The sequence below is a fragment of the Rhinatrema bivittatum genome, chromosome 6 (genome assembly GCF_901001135.1).
Source record: "Rhinatrema bivittatum chromosome 6, aRhiBiv1.1, whole genome shotgun sequence".
Classification (NCBI taxonomy): domain Eukaryota; kingdom Metazoa; phylum Chordata; class Amphibia; order Gymnophiona; family Rhinatrematidae; genus Rhinatrema; species Rhinatrema bivittatum.
The window spans coordinates 197,598,157-197,611,689 of record NC_042620.1 but is presented as its reverse complement, the minus strand read 5'-3'; the positions used below and the strand labels follow the sequence as shown (position 1 = coordinate 197,611,689).

The 13,533-nt window shown below is 46.6% G+C and overlaps 1 protein-coding gene across 7 annotated transcripts in view; it reads right to left on the bottom strand.

The window, feature by feature from the left end:
- The window catches only part of PIKFYVE (phosphoinositide kinase, FYVE-type zinc finger containing), a 404,626-nt gene that overhangs the window by 278,442 nt on the left and 112,651 nt on the right, over positions 1–13,533 (bottom strand). For all 7 annotated transcript variants that reach the window (XM_029606384.1, XM_029606389.1, XM_029606390.1 and 4 more), the window contains one exon: positions 5,417–5,574. In XM_029606384.1, coding sequence (XP_029462244.1) covers positions 5,417–5,574 — 158 coding nt within the window. The remainder of the gene's footprint in view (positions 1–5,416; positions 5,575–13,533) is intronic.

The window sequence follows — 13,533 nt, the reverse complement described above, 5'->3', positions numbered from 1 at the left end:
AGGGCCCTCACAGAGTGTGCTTTAACACGGTCTTGAAGTGGAATGCCTGCTTGCTGATAGCAAAAGGATATGCAGTCCACCAACAAGAAGGAGAGAGTCTGCTTACACACAGGCTGCCCCAATTTGATGGAATGGAAAGAAACAAACAATTGGGTGCTTTTCCTGTGTGCAGCTGTACGGCCTAGGTAAAACACTAGAGCCCGTTTGCAGTCAAGGGTATGCAGAGCCTGCTCTCCTGGATTGGAATGGGGCCTGGGAAAAAAGGTAGGTAGTATGATGGATTGATTGAGGTGAAACTCCGAAACTACCTTAGGCAAGAATTTAGGGTGAGTGCGGAGTACTGCTCGGTCCTGCAGAAGTTTAGTGTAAGGCGGATAGGTAACTAGAGTCTGCAATTCACTAACTCTGCGAGCGAAGTGATTGCCAGAAGGAAAATCACTTTCCAGGTGAGATATCGAAGGTCACAGGATTGAAGAGGCTCAAATGGTGGTTTTATGAGCTGATCCAAAACTAGGTTGAGGTCCCAAGAAGGGGCCGGAGGACGCAAAGGAGGCTTGAGGTGAAGCAAGCCCTTTAAGAAGCGTGTTACAAGGGGTTGTATTGATATGGGAACATACCCGACACCTCTATGAAAGGCGGCTACTGCACTAACATGCATCCTGATGGAGGAAGTTTTTAGACCTGACTCTGATAAGTGCCAGAGATAGTCCAGAAACTTCGTGATTGGACAGGTAAAGGGGTCAAGGGACTGAGAAGTGCACCATGACGTAAACCTGGTCCATTTGTAAGAATAAGATTTTCTCGTGGAAGGCTTCCGTGAAGCAATCAGGACACAGGAAACTGGTTCAGAAAGGTTAAGTGGCTGAAGGATTAACCTTTCAACATCCATGCCGTCAGGGACAAGGCTTGAAGGATGGGGTGGCGTAGGCACCCGTCGTTTTGAGTGATTAGAAGCAGGTCCTTTCCCAAGGGAATGTGCCTGCGAATGGAGAGATCCTGAAGTATTGGAAACCACACTTGGCGCGGCCAGTGAGGTGCTATCAGGATCATGGTTCCCTTGTCCCAACGTAACTTCACGAGAGACTTCGAGAGAAGTGGAAGTGGAGGGAATGCATATAGGAGACCGTTTGTGCATGATAGGGAGAACGCATCCTTGGTTGATGGTGTTGGCTGCGAGTGAGAGAGCAGAAATTGTCTACTTTGCAATTTTGAGGTGACAGAAAGAGGTCTATTTGAGGATAACCCCATTGTTGGAAGATCGAGTTTACTACTGAGAGGTTGAGAGACCACTCGTGCGGTTGAAAGGTGCGACTCAGCTTGTCTGCCAACACATTGTCCACTCCCGGCAAGTAGGTGGCCCTGAGGTACATCGAGTGGGAGAGGGCCTCTGCCCATATCTGTGCAGCTTCCTGACACAGAAGGTAGGAGCCGTGCCTCCCTGCTTGTTGATGTACAACATGGCCATCTGGTTGTCCATCTGGATCAGGATGACTTGATTGGAGAGGCAATCCTGAAAGACCCTGAGAGCATATCTGATTGCTCGAAGCTCCAGGAAATTATTTGGTGTTTGGCTTCCTCTGGAGACCAAGATCCTTGTGTCTGCAGATCGGCCATGTGGGCTCCCCAACTGAGGTTGGAAGCATCGGTGGTGAGAGTTATTTGAGGGTCTGGAGCCTGGAAGGGTAAGCCTGGGAGGAGATTGACCTGATTTTTCCACCAGGCGTGAGACTGACGGAGTGAGTCGGTTACATGGACAATGGTCGACAGGGGCTGAATGCTTTGAGTCCATTGTGACCGTAGAGTCCACTGAATGACTCTCATGGCCAAGCGGGCCATTGGGGTGACCTGAATTGAGGATGCCATGTGTCCCAGGAGGATGAGAAAGTGGTGTGCAGTCGTGGAAGGTTGAGACTGCAGCTGGTGTGCAAGAGACACAAGAGTGAGAGCTTGCTGTCGAGGCAGAAAAGCCTTTGCCTGCAAGGTGTCCAAGTCTGCCCCAATGAACGATAAGGTTTGAGATGGGACTACGTAGGATTTGTCGTAGTTGACGAGAAATCCTAGCGAAATTAGAGTGTGTAAGGTAAGATGAAGGGACGACAGAGCAGCTTAGTGAGTGGGAGCCCTGATTAACCAATCGTCTAGATAGGGGTAGACATGAACACCTTGAGTCCTGAGGAAGGCTGTAACTACAACGAGGCATTTTGTGAAGACTCATGGTGCAGACGCGAGGCCAAATGGAAGCACTCGGTACTGATAGTGCTTGAGGCCTACCAGAAATCTCAGGAATTTGCGATGAGAGTTATCGCAATATGTGTGTATGCATCCTGGAGGTCTAGAGAGCAGAGCCAGTCTCCTCTTAGTGAAGAGGAAGAAGAGAACCCAAGGTTACCATTTTGAACTTCTCTCGCTGGAGGTACTTTTTGAGAGCACGTAGGTCCAGAATTGAAGAACACCCCCCGATTTTTTGGGGATTAGAAAGTACCGAGAATAGAACCCTAGGCCGTGCTGAGAGTAGGGCACTGGTTCTATTGCTTTGGACTGGAGGAGGAGGGAGACCTCCTGTTCCAGAAGGATGGAGTGATCAGATGTTCTCCACGTCAGTAGAGGTGAGGATCGCCAGGACCCACTGGTCTGAGGTGATCGAGTGCCACCTGTTGTTGAAATGGCACAATCGACCTCCCACTGGTATGTGGGGTAATGAAAGCTGGCTGCTGCTCTCTCTGCAGGAGTCAAAAACCAGAAGCAGGGCCCAGCTGAGGAGCTACTTGCGGTTTTTGTTTTCGTGTCTGACGAGACTGGGCTTTTTGAAACAGTCTCGTAGAACGGGTTCTAGTTGGTGGCGGGTAGGATTTCTTCAGGCGGAAGAATGACTTCTTAGAGTCCTTCCAGAAGGGCTGTTTTGAAGAGTTCTCAGAAGGCATCTGAGCGCTGTCTTAGGGTCTCATGATGGTCCTTGAGTTCTGCCACTGTTCGCTGAATCTGCTTGCCAAACAGATTATCTCCTACACAAGGCAGATCGGATAATCTGTCTTGTACTTCAGGACTAAGGTCGGAAGACTTGAGCCAGGCCCATAGTCTTGCCGAGATAGCAGCTGCAGATACCCTGGTAGCAGTGTCAAAGATATCATAAGATGATCTGATCTCATGCTTGCCTGCCTCAAAACCCTTATTTACTAGGGTTTGGAGTTGATCTTCAAATTGCTGAGGCAGGGAGTCTGTCAAATCTTGTATTTGCTTAAATAAGACCCTATTATATTGGGTCATATAGAGTTGATAAGCGGCAATTCTGGAGATGAGCATTGATCCCTGGAAGACACTGCGACCAATGGCATCTAGAAATTTCTGTTCCTTGCCTGGGGGAAAGGAAATGTGAGGTTTTGATCTCCTTGCTCTTTCCTGGGCAGATTCTACAACCACAGATTGGTGATCCAATTGAGGTTTGAGAAATCTTGGAGCTGACTGAACAAGATAGGTGGTGTCAGCTTTCCTGTGGAATGGAGCAACAAAGCCAGGATGTTCCCAGTTCTTTTTGAGGAGATCCAGAAGAACCTGGTGGATAGGGATGGAGATTATTTCCTTGGGAGCATCCAGAAATTGTACTAACTCCATCATTTGATGCCTATCGTCCTGTTCAGTCTGTAATTGGAAGGGAACCAATTCAGACATCTCCTTCACAAAATTTATAAAGGAAAGATCCTCTGGAGGAGAACGCTTTCTACTTTCAGTAGGTGAAGGTGGTGAAGGCAAGTCATCAGTGTCTGGTGAAGAATCATCAGTCCAGGTATCATAGGGATACGCACCTGCTCCTCTAGGGGCTAGAGGAGGACGGGGTGGTGGGATCCCTGAAGGTCCTGGTCTAGGCTCCGAAGGACTCGAAGGAATAACTGGAGGCACCGATGACGGCATCGAAGGCACCGGCGCAGGCATCGATGGATGGCTCAGTGGGGCCGACGGACGCATTGGCACCGATGGGTGCATCAGTGGCATCGACGGACATGTCGGCATCGATGGCTGAGGCATCGGCAGAACTCCCGATGGAGGGATGCGGAACGGTGTTTCTTCTCCAAATGACAAAGCAAACGGGAAGGGCACTGGAGCCATCGGTGACCCGGGGGTCCATCGTGGAAAAGCAGCTATGAGCGCTTCCATCCTCGACAGCAGGCTTGCCAACGCTGTTGGAATCGGGTCGGTGGTCGGTTCCGCAATCAGTACCAGTACCAGTGTCGGTGCCGGAGGAACCTGGAATCAATGCATCGCCTTGTCGATGGCCTCCTGAACCATCCTGTCCAGTTCTTATCGGAAACCTGGATCAAGCAGCCCCAGCTCCAGAACAGAAGGAGGCAGAGGCATAGCCGGAGAAACCACCGTTAAAGGCGAGTCGCGGCTCCCAATACCCTGTTGGGTGAGGGTTGCCTCGGTGACCCGGTCGCCGAAAAGGTTGGTGTCTTTTCTGGACGGGGTTTCTTCGACGGTGGCTCGGATGATGGCGAGGTCGATGATTTCGTTCCCTCGATGGTCCGAGACTTTCGATGCCGGTGGCGATGTTTATCTCTATGATCCCCACGATCCTGAGAGGGAGTAGAGGGTATTAAAGGCCGAGAAGACGTCGATGCCAGATGGTCACCGGCCGGAGGTCGATGCCCGTTCTGACAGTGTCGATGCAATAGACAGCGTCGATGCAATAGACAGCATCGGGGTTTGAGCATGGAAGAGAAGTTCCATCTTCTCCATTCTAGCCTTGCGACCTTTTGGTGTCATTAGGGCACATTTGGTGCAGGTTAGGACATCGTGCTCACTTCCGAGACACATTATACAGACTTTGTGAGGGTCTGTGTAAGACATAATGCGATTACAGTCCAGGCACTGGCGGAACCCCACCATGGCCATGGAAAAAATTGAGCCGCGGTACGGTCGACAGCCAGTAGGCCGCGAGGGCCAAACTCGACAGTAATAGACTGAAAGCGGATAAAAACTTACCGGAGTACCGCAGCTGGAGAAAATTGAAGGAGGGACCCCTGTGGAGTAAATTAAATTTTAGTAATTCCGTGAGGAAAATTCCTGTCAGGAATCTCTAAGAACTCCTTAACCGCGTGGCTACTGCTGCGCGGAAAAAAGAAGACTGAAGGGGGACCCCTGCTGGCTGCAGGGTTAGTGCCATGCTGGGCATGCCTAGTAGGGGTCAGTCAAAGTTCTGGAAACTTTGACAGAAGTGTTCCGTGACTGGGCTCTATCCTGTGATGTCACCCATATCTGAGGACTACCATCCTGCTTGTCCTGTGAGAATGTTTCTTTCACAAACTAAGGAAGTGATTGCACCATCATAAATTCAGACAAGCATTCTGTGCCATCTCAACTAACATCTCTATAAACATATAAAGGTGCAGCTGAAAATGCTGTGCTGTAAAGAGCCACATACCTTGTGGTAACATGCCCATTCCTGATGAGCCAGTTGACCAGTTCTTTTCCCACAATGCAGTTGGGATGTGTCCGCAGCCAGTAGCGATGGTCCTGAAACTCCATGCCACTGTTGTGATGGCAGATCTTCTTCCACAGTTCTTTCAATTGGACAGAGTCCTGTGTAGGCAGAGGGAGATCAGAAGCAGAGAATAAGGCTGCTGTGGAAATTGGAAGCAGCTGCTTTACTTACGCTTTTCACTGATCTGCTATCAATTGGTGAGGTTTAAACGAATCTCCAGGAGAGCCACAAAGATTATTATTTATTGAACTTGATATACCACATGTAAAACCAAATGATCCAATATGCAGATATCTGCATACATTTAGGGGTGAATTTTCATGCACTTCACATGTAAAATGTTTTGTGCACATAAAACAGTTCATGAATACATGTTATTTTCAAAACTGCAACTTACATGCGTAACTGGGATCCGTAACTTTGTATGTGTAAGAAAAGGGCGTGCCAGGAGTGTTCTAGGGTAGGGCCAAAATTTATGCAAATAAGTTGCTATATTAAAACCTGCCAAAGTGATGCTCAATATCTAGTACAATTGATCGTAAACATTATTAAAGTGAAAAAATGACTGGGTAAAGGGTCTGGGTGCAATGAGGGGACTTCAGGTTGAAAAGCTAGTAAGGTCTTCACAAATTCCAATTGGATTGGGCAAACTGGTAGACTAATTGTTAAAACAGGTTATTTCACTGACATGCACATGCTATAAAATACCCAGATTTATGCATGTAAATTCAACTTCCGGGGGGGGGGGGGGGGGGGGGGGGGGGGGGGAGCCAAATTAACATGATTAAAATAAAATTGGAGGTACAAATGTGCATAATTGTTATTATTGCAGTTACATTCATTTTCTTTGTCATTGTGATGAATTACCAAATGTCTTTCTAGTCCCTGCACTTAAAAGTGGATAAATCTTTATATTCCCCTTGATAGGGATTGTTTGAGTTAAAAACTACATTCAGTAAGAACTACACTTCCCAGAAGTTCTAACAGTCAGCTTCTTGGAGGATACGATTAGGGAGCAGCTGGGGGCAGGGTAAAGTCACCTACCTTTGCAGCAGTAGGCTGGCAGGTGAAATAAATGAGGCAGCCTTTTTGCAGGAGGAGGGAGAGAGAGAGAGAAAGAAAGACACCAAGAAGAAAAGCTGAGCTTAGCTTTCAGACTCAGCACAATGGAGGAGGCTTCTGATGAAGAGTTAGAGCCCTGGTCCACAGGCAACACAGAACTAAAGCTAAGTTGTTTTCTTTTATAATGGAATTTTTTCCTTCATGCTTATTTAAACTTTGAGAAAGTTGGGCTCTGAGAAAATAGGGAGAATGTTTAAGGTTCTGTGGGAAACAAGGCAAGGAAAGCTGGCAGGACAAGTTGAAGCATTTCTGAATTTTGTTCTGGGGTTGAACAGTTATGTTATAGTTAAGGACTGTGTTTCATCTGCCTTTGTGATTCAGACAATGTTAGGAATCAGCATGAGTAAAGTGGTGACTCTGAATCTTAAAGAACAGAAGCTGGCAGTGGTTAAAAATCAGCTCTGTTTTAATCCTAGGAAATGGAATCTCCAGAAACTGGCTTGGTATATTGTGTTTAAAAGCTAGGCTTTCCCCAGTTTAAAGAATGGAGACAGATAAATCCTAACTGCAAGTAAGCAAAGGGGAATGCTAGAGAATTAAAAGCTGTTAGGGCCTAAATGGAGAAATAACTACTTACCTGATAATTTCTTTTCATTTAATGAAGGGTAGGTCAATCTCAACAAGTGGGTTATGCACCTCTGCCAGCAGATGAAGATGGAGCAAAAGCTGCCCTCATGCCTATATAGTCCCACCCCAACATCAGCCTGCCCGTATTCTCTGGAAAAGCCAAACTGTGGACAAAACTGATTATCCTTGAACATTAGCAACAGGCAACCATTCATGTTTCTCAATCAACAGGAACACTGAGCTCAGCCAAAAAAAAAAAGGAACAAATCTAGCAAACTATGGACTAGAGAAGGCAATTACCAGTTGTCAATGAAGAGCAGGACTCATGTTCTGCATAGTTTGCCCTATGAAAGGCTAACCACAAATTCAAATACTGGCAGCCGAGGGCGGGTTTGGGATTAACCTACCTTTCACTAAAGGAAAGGATATTATCAGGTAAGTAATAATTTCTCGTTCTTAGCGGTTGGGAAGGTCAATCCTAACGAGTGGGATGTACCAAAGCTAAGCTCAAAAAAGGGGGAGGCTGCAAGCGGTCCAGTCAATACCGCCCACGCAAATGCAGCAGCCTCCCTAGTCCTAAAATCCAAGTGTAATGCTTGGAGAAGGTGTGCATTGAAGACCATCCATGTCGCCGCTCGGTAAATTTCAGCAGGTGACAACAAAGCTCCACCCACGATAACACCTGAGCCCTCATAGAATGAGGTCTAATCTGTTTTGGTAAGGCAACCTCAGTAGCCACACAGACTGCCATAATGACTTCCTTAACCCAGTGGGCAATTATTGCCTGCAAAGTCTGTGCTCCCTGCTTACCTCCACCATGGAGCATAAACAACAGTCTTAGTAATGTCCAAGTACCGCAGCAAATGACACTTGACATCCAAGGAACACAAAAGGTGGTACTCAGTTTCATCTCTGTCCAAGGCAGGCAGAGAAATGGACTGATTCAAATGGAAGTCCGAAACCACTTTGGGCAAAAAGGAAGGCACAATCCAAAGATGAACCACACCTGGATTCATAAGGAGAAATTGCTCATGGCAGAAAAGAGCCTGCAGCACTGAGACTCTATGTGCTGAACAAATTTCTACCAGTAAAACTGTCTTCAAGGAAAGCAGTTGTAAGGAAAGTGTACGCAGCGGTTGAAAGGTCGGACCGCCAAACACTCAAGGACCAAATTAAAGTCCCACAGAGGCACCGTAAACTGCAACAGGGGCTGAAAATGCTTAACTCCCTGCAGAAAACGGAATACATTCAGATGGGAAGACAAAGGCCATCCATTGACTCTTCCTCTAACAAGCCAGGGCCACAACTTGGATCTTCATGGTGTTAAGGACCAAACCCTTAAGCAAGCCATCTTCTAAAAATTCCAAAATCTACAGAATATCTATCTTGAACAGCCAAGTACCTCGATCATAACACCAAGCTTCAAAGACCCTCCAAACTCTAACAAAGGCTAGAGAAGTAAAAAATTTCCAGGCCCCAAGAAAAGTGAAAGTTACCGCAGGCGAAAAACCCCACTTCGACAACTGAGCCCTTTCAATGATCAAACCACAGGACAGAATCTACCCAGATCATTATGCAGAATGGGCCTGATGCAAGAGATCTGTCCAAAATGGTAGCCTGAAGGACTGCCTACCAGAAGTATCTGGAGATCGGCGTACCACAGCTTTCGAGTCCAATCCAGAGCCACTAAAAGGACAGTATTGGCTTGAGTTGCAATCTTCTGAACTATAGCCTGCCTATCAGAGGCTAGGAAGGAAACGCATAGAGAAGGGCGCCACATGGCCACTCTGGAACAAAAGGGTCGATGCCCATCATTTTGGGTCCCACCTGTGACTGAAGAAGTGTAGAACCTGTGTGTTGTTGAAGGTCACCAACAAGCCTAGATCAGATAGGCCCCAGTGGTTCACCAAGAGCCGAAAGGCCTCATTTGCCAGCTTCCATTCTCCTGGGTTCAAGTTTCTCCTACTGAGGAAATCTGCTCAGATACTATCCTTTCCAGCAATATGAGGCACGGATATGTTTAGGATATGCTCCTCCACCCACACCATGAGTGCCTCTATCTCCTCCAAAACCTGTTGACTCTTGGCTCCACCCTGATGACTGATGTAAACTACTGGTGTCACATTGTCAGACATTATCTGACCTGCATGAGCCTCTAGCCGCTCAGCGAACCATGGGCACACCAACACTCATGCCTCCAGCATGTTGATGTTCCAATGCCATTCTGCTGCATTCCAACATCCTTGCACCACTAGCTCCTGACAGTGAGCCCCCAGCCCCGGAGGATCACATCTGTCATGAGTACCAACCAATCCAGCATCATCAGGGGAAACTCCCTTCCTGAGATGGTCCATATATAACCAGCAGTCCAACTGGGATCACACCTCTAATGGGAGGAGTAGCCTCACTGCATAGTTCTAGACTGCAGACTCCAATCAGGAGAGCAACACACACTGAAGAAGGCGCATAAAGGCCCTAGCCCAGGGAACCATTTCCAAAGCAGCAGCCATAAACCCTAGGACCTGCAGTTAGACCATATGGTCAGATGAACAGTGTTCTTCAGGGATCGAACTCTCAACATCAATTTGTGGATCCGAGACTCCAGCAGAAACACTCTGCTCTGCCTTGTATCAGATCACACCCGAAAATACTCCAGGGTCTGAGTTGACTGCACCCAGCCTAGTTCCTGTAGCAAGGAAACCACCCTGCGGGAAGCACGAAGACTCTCCTCCAAAATCTTGACTCAAATCAGTCATCCAATTAGAGGTGAAGGGCCACCACCACTACCACCATAACCTTGAAAAAGGTCCTGGGTGTTGTGGTTAGAATGAAAGGCAAGACCTGAAACTGGTAATGACAATCCAAGATAGCAAATTGGAGGAACTGCTGATGTTCTTGCCGGATGGGAATATGCAGCTATGCCTCAGACCCAGAAACGGCTCAGTTAGATCCAGGGATGTGAGGTACTCCCCTGCTTGGACAACTATGATGACAGAGTGCACAGTTTCCATCCTGAAATGCATGACTCGTAGATGACTGTTGATGCTCTTGAGATCCAGTATGGGTGAAATGACCCTTCCTTCTTGGGCACAACAAAATAAATGAAATATCAGCCCTAATTCCAAGACACATCCCTCTGTTCCAGATCAATCAACTCCTGGATTGCATCCAAGTGGGGAAAGAAAAAAGAAGCCTTGCACAGAGTGACAAAAACAGCGTCCTTCTTCTGTGTCCCCAAGGAGTCAGGCCCAGCCACTCAAAAGGTCTTCACTCAATGCACAATTAAATTCTGGAATTTGTTGCCAGAGGATGTGGTTAGTGCAGTTAATGTAGCTCGGTTTAAAAAAGGATTGGATAAGTTCTTGGAGGAGAAGTCCATTACCTGCTATTAATTGACTTAGAAAATAGCCACTGCTATTACTAGCAACGATAACATGGAATAGACTTAGTTTTTGGGTACTTGCCAGGTTCTTATGGCCTGGATTAGACACTGTTGGAAACAGGATGCTGGGCTTGATGGACCCTTGGTCTGACCCAGTATGGCATGTTCTTAGGGTCTGAGATCAAACCCAGCAACTCATCTCTCTGAAATAAATGGAGAAGAGTTCAATATGGCTCCAAATCTGGGAGAATGTCCCCTTAACAGGAGAACCACCCTCCATCATCTGTAATATCCTGATCCACCTGCATTCGAGCTCTGTCAGACTGCACTGTGCCATGGCATGACCTTGGAGATAGGCAGCGGCGTTACCTTAGTAAGTACTACCGCTTCAGAAGACTAGCACTGTAGAAAACATCCCTGGAAAAATTCTATCCAGGAAAAGGGCAAGTCCATACCAGACCCCATAGGCCCAAACCTGACATTCTGCAAGCCAGTGTTCCCTGAGGACTCAACTTGTGGATCAATCAAGGGAAGGGATACCCCTGTTGTGTCTCTCTCAGTCCTACTCCCCTCAGACCAAGAAGATGGACCATCACTGCCAAAATCAGGAGAAGGAAAAGCTCCCTGAGCATCCAGGCAGCACTGACACTAGCTTAAAGAAAGCTACAGCTGAATGGCCCTAATGTGACATGCAGCACAGATAGATAGGCACTTAGGTTTCTTTGTTGTTGGCGCCATGCTGTAAACATGCAGACTGAGGAAGACTCGTGCCTAGCTTAACTGCGCCCAAAATGAACGCACAAAAAAGTGCGTCCCCAGGCCCACATGCCTAGGCTGCTTGTCCACCACCCAAACTGGCCGCACAGGCAAGAACAGATGCCCAAATTTATTTATTTAAGACTTTTATATACCGACTTTCTTGATACAAATCAAATCAACTCTGTTTGCATCGAACTAAGCAGTTAACCATAACCAATTAACAAAAGACAAAATTTGATGAAGCATAAAGTTACATTATAACAAGGGAGCAAAAACTGGGGATAGGAAAATAAAGGGGGGAGAACAGAGATAGTATACTATATACAGGTGAGGGTGTGGGAGGGAGGCAAAGGAGCCAATGTCATTATGACGTATTAGTGTGTCTTAGTGCTTGTTTAATTACAGTGGAGATGGGAACAAATGGATGCGCAAGCATGCGCAGACAGCCTACAGCAAAAAAGCGTGTGAAACTACACCGCGGCCTACCACACGGCAAAATGGGAGAAGCCTGGGAGTGGGGACTAGCCGAACGGATGCTTAACCCACCAAGCCTGCATCCTCCTTACAATACATCCCAGAGATCTGAGCAGGACAGACGAATGCCGAGAAACCAGACCCTTCTCCTGCTGTCTTTTTTTTTTTTTTTTAATTATTTAAGTAAGAAAACTTTTACCTGAGCTCAGGCCGCCCTGGCTGAGAGCAGGAAAGGGTCCCAGCTACAAAGGGAGAGGGCTAAAGCTTTCACCACCGAGCCTCTCTCGGCCTGCAACCGCTAATCGGAATTTAGGTCAATGGCAGTCAAGACTACCGGATTGAAGGCACTCTACTGAGGGAGGGACCGCATGGTATCACCTCAGGAGGCAAGTGGTGCTGCATAGACTGCTCGTCTTTCCGATATCTTCTTTCCAACTTTTCTTCTTTTCTCTTTTTTTTACTCACAGGCAATCCCACAAAGGGAAATGTCCACCATCTGCTGGAGACAGAGAATATTGGCGGACTGATGTTGGGGGTGGGACTATACAGCCGCGATGTCAGCTTTTGCTCCATCTCAATCTGCTGGTAGAGATGCATAACCTACTGGTTGGGATTGACCTATTCCAACGCTAAGGAAATTGGCTGTGCTGTTTTTTATTTTTGGATATATTTCTTTGCCATACACTGGAGTAGGTTACCTGAAGACTGGATCCTATTTTTGTGAAATTCCATCACTGCTCCCTAAATCGGTCAGAAACTTATTTGTTTGAATCCTTAAGAACTGGAACTAGCTCTGCATGAAGAGGAACTGTGGGGTTATTTTTTAAATTTGTTTCAATTTTCCAGCAATGGAACATAGATGCAATGTAGAAAGCTGTTTTGCTTTATTTGGTTTGTATATTTTACTGTTTACATTTACTTTTCAAAAGCAATTTGATATATGTTATGTAATTAATTTTAATGTAATCAGAGACTCTCTTTGTTTTTGATTTGATTTATATTCGCCTAAGGTCACAAGAAGCAGCAGCGGAATTTGAACCCTGGTTCACAGCCCACTAGGTACTACTATATCTGCCCTCCAGCTACACCACCTGTGGTAAACCAGAGACTCATCTTCTAACCCAGTGGTAGGCAACTCCAGTCCTGGAATGCCAGAAACAGGTCTTGTTTTCAGGATATCCACAATGAATATGCATGAATTATATTTGCATATAAATGAGGCAGTACATACAAATCTCTCTCATACATATTCATATTGGATCTCCTGAAAAAAGATCTGGTTGTGGCACTCTAGGACTGGAGTCACCTACTCTTACTCTAGCCTCTTGCTTGATGCTAGGAAAACGGCTGGCCAGATAGGACACGAATGCCATACTTTGGAATGGTAAGAATGAAATGCCCATTTACAAAGGCATTCAGAGTTGTCTTTCAGAGTAGCAGGTAGCAGTCAAGCTGCTTCTCAAGAACCTTCAACTGAGGCTAGTGGGATCTATGAAAAATTTGGCCAAGTCCTCCCATACCTTCTCTAGTTTATAAAGAAAATCTCTGTATTTGGGGCCTTCCCTTTTCCTTAAGGAATGAGAACAAATGATACTTGGTAAAAAAATATTAAATATTTTCCTTGTTCTGGTCCCACTTTGTGCTACCACCACCCAAAGATCTGTTCAAAACCTACCCTAGACAGTTGGCAACAGACACAGAAAGGGCACTTTGGCACCATAGGGTAATAGTTCTGTAGGGCTCCTCACTTCAC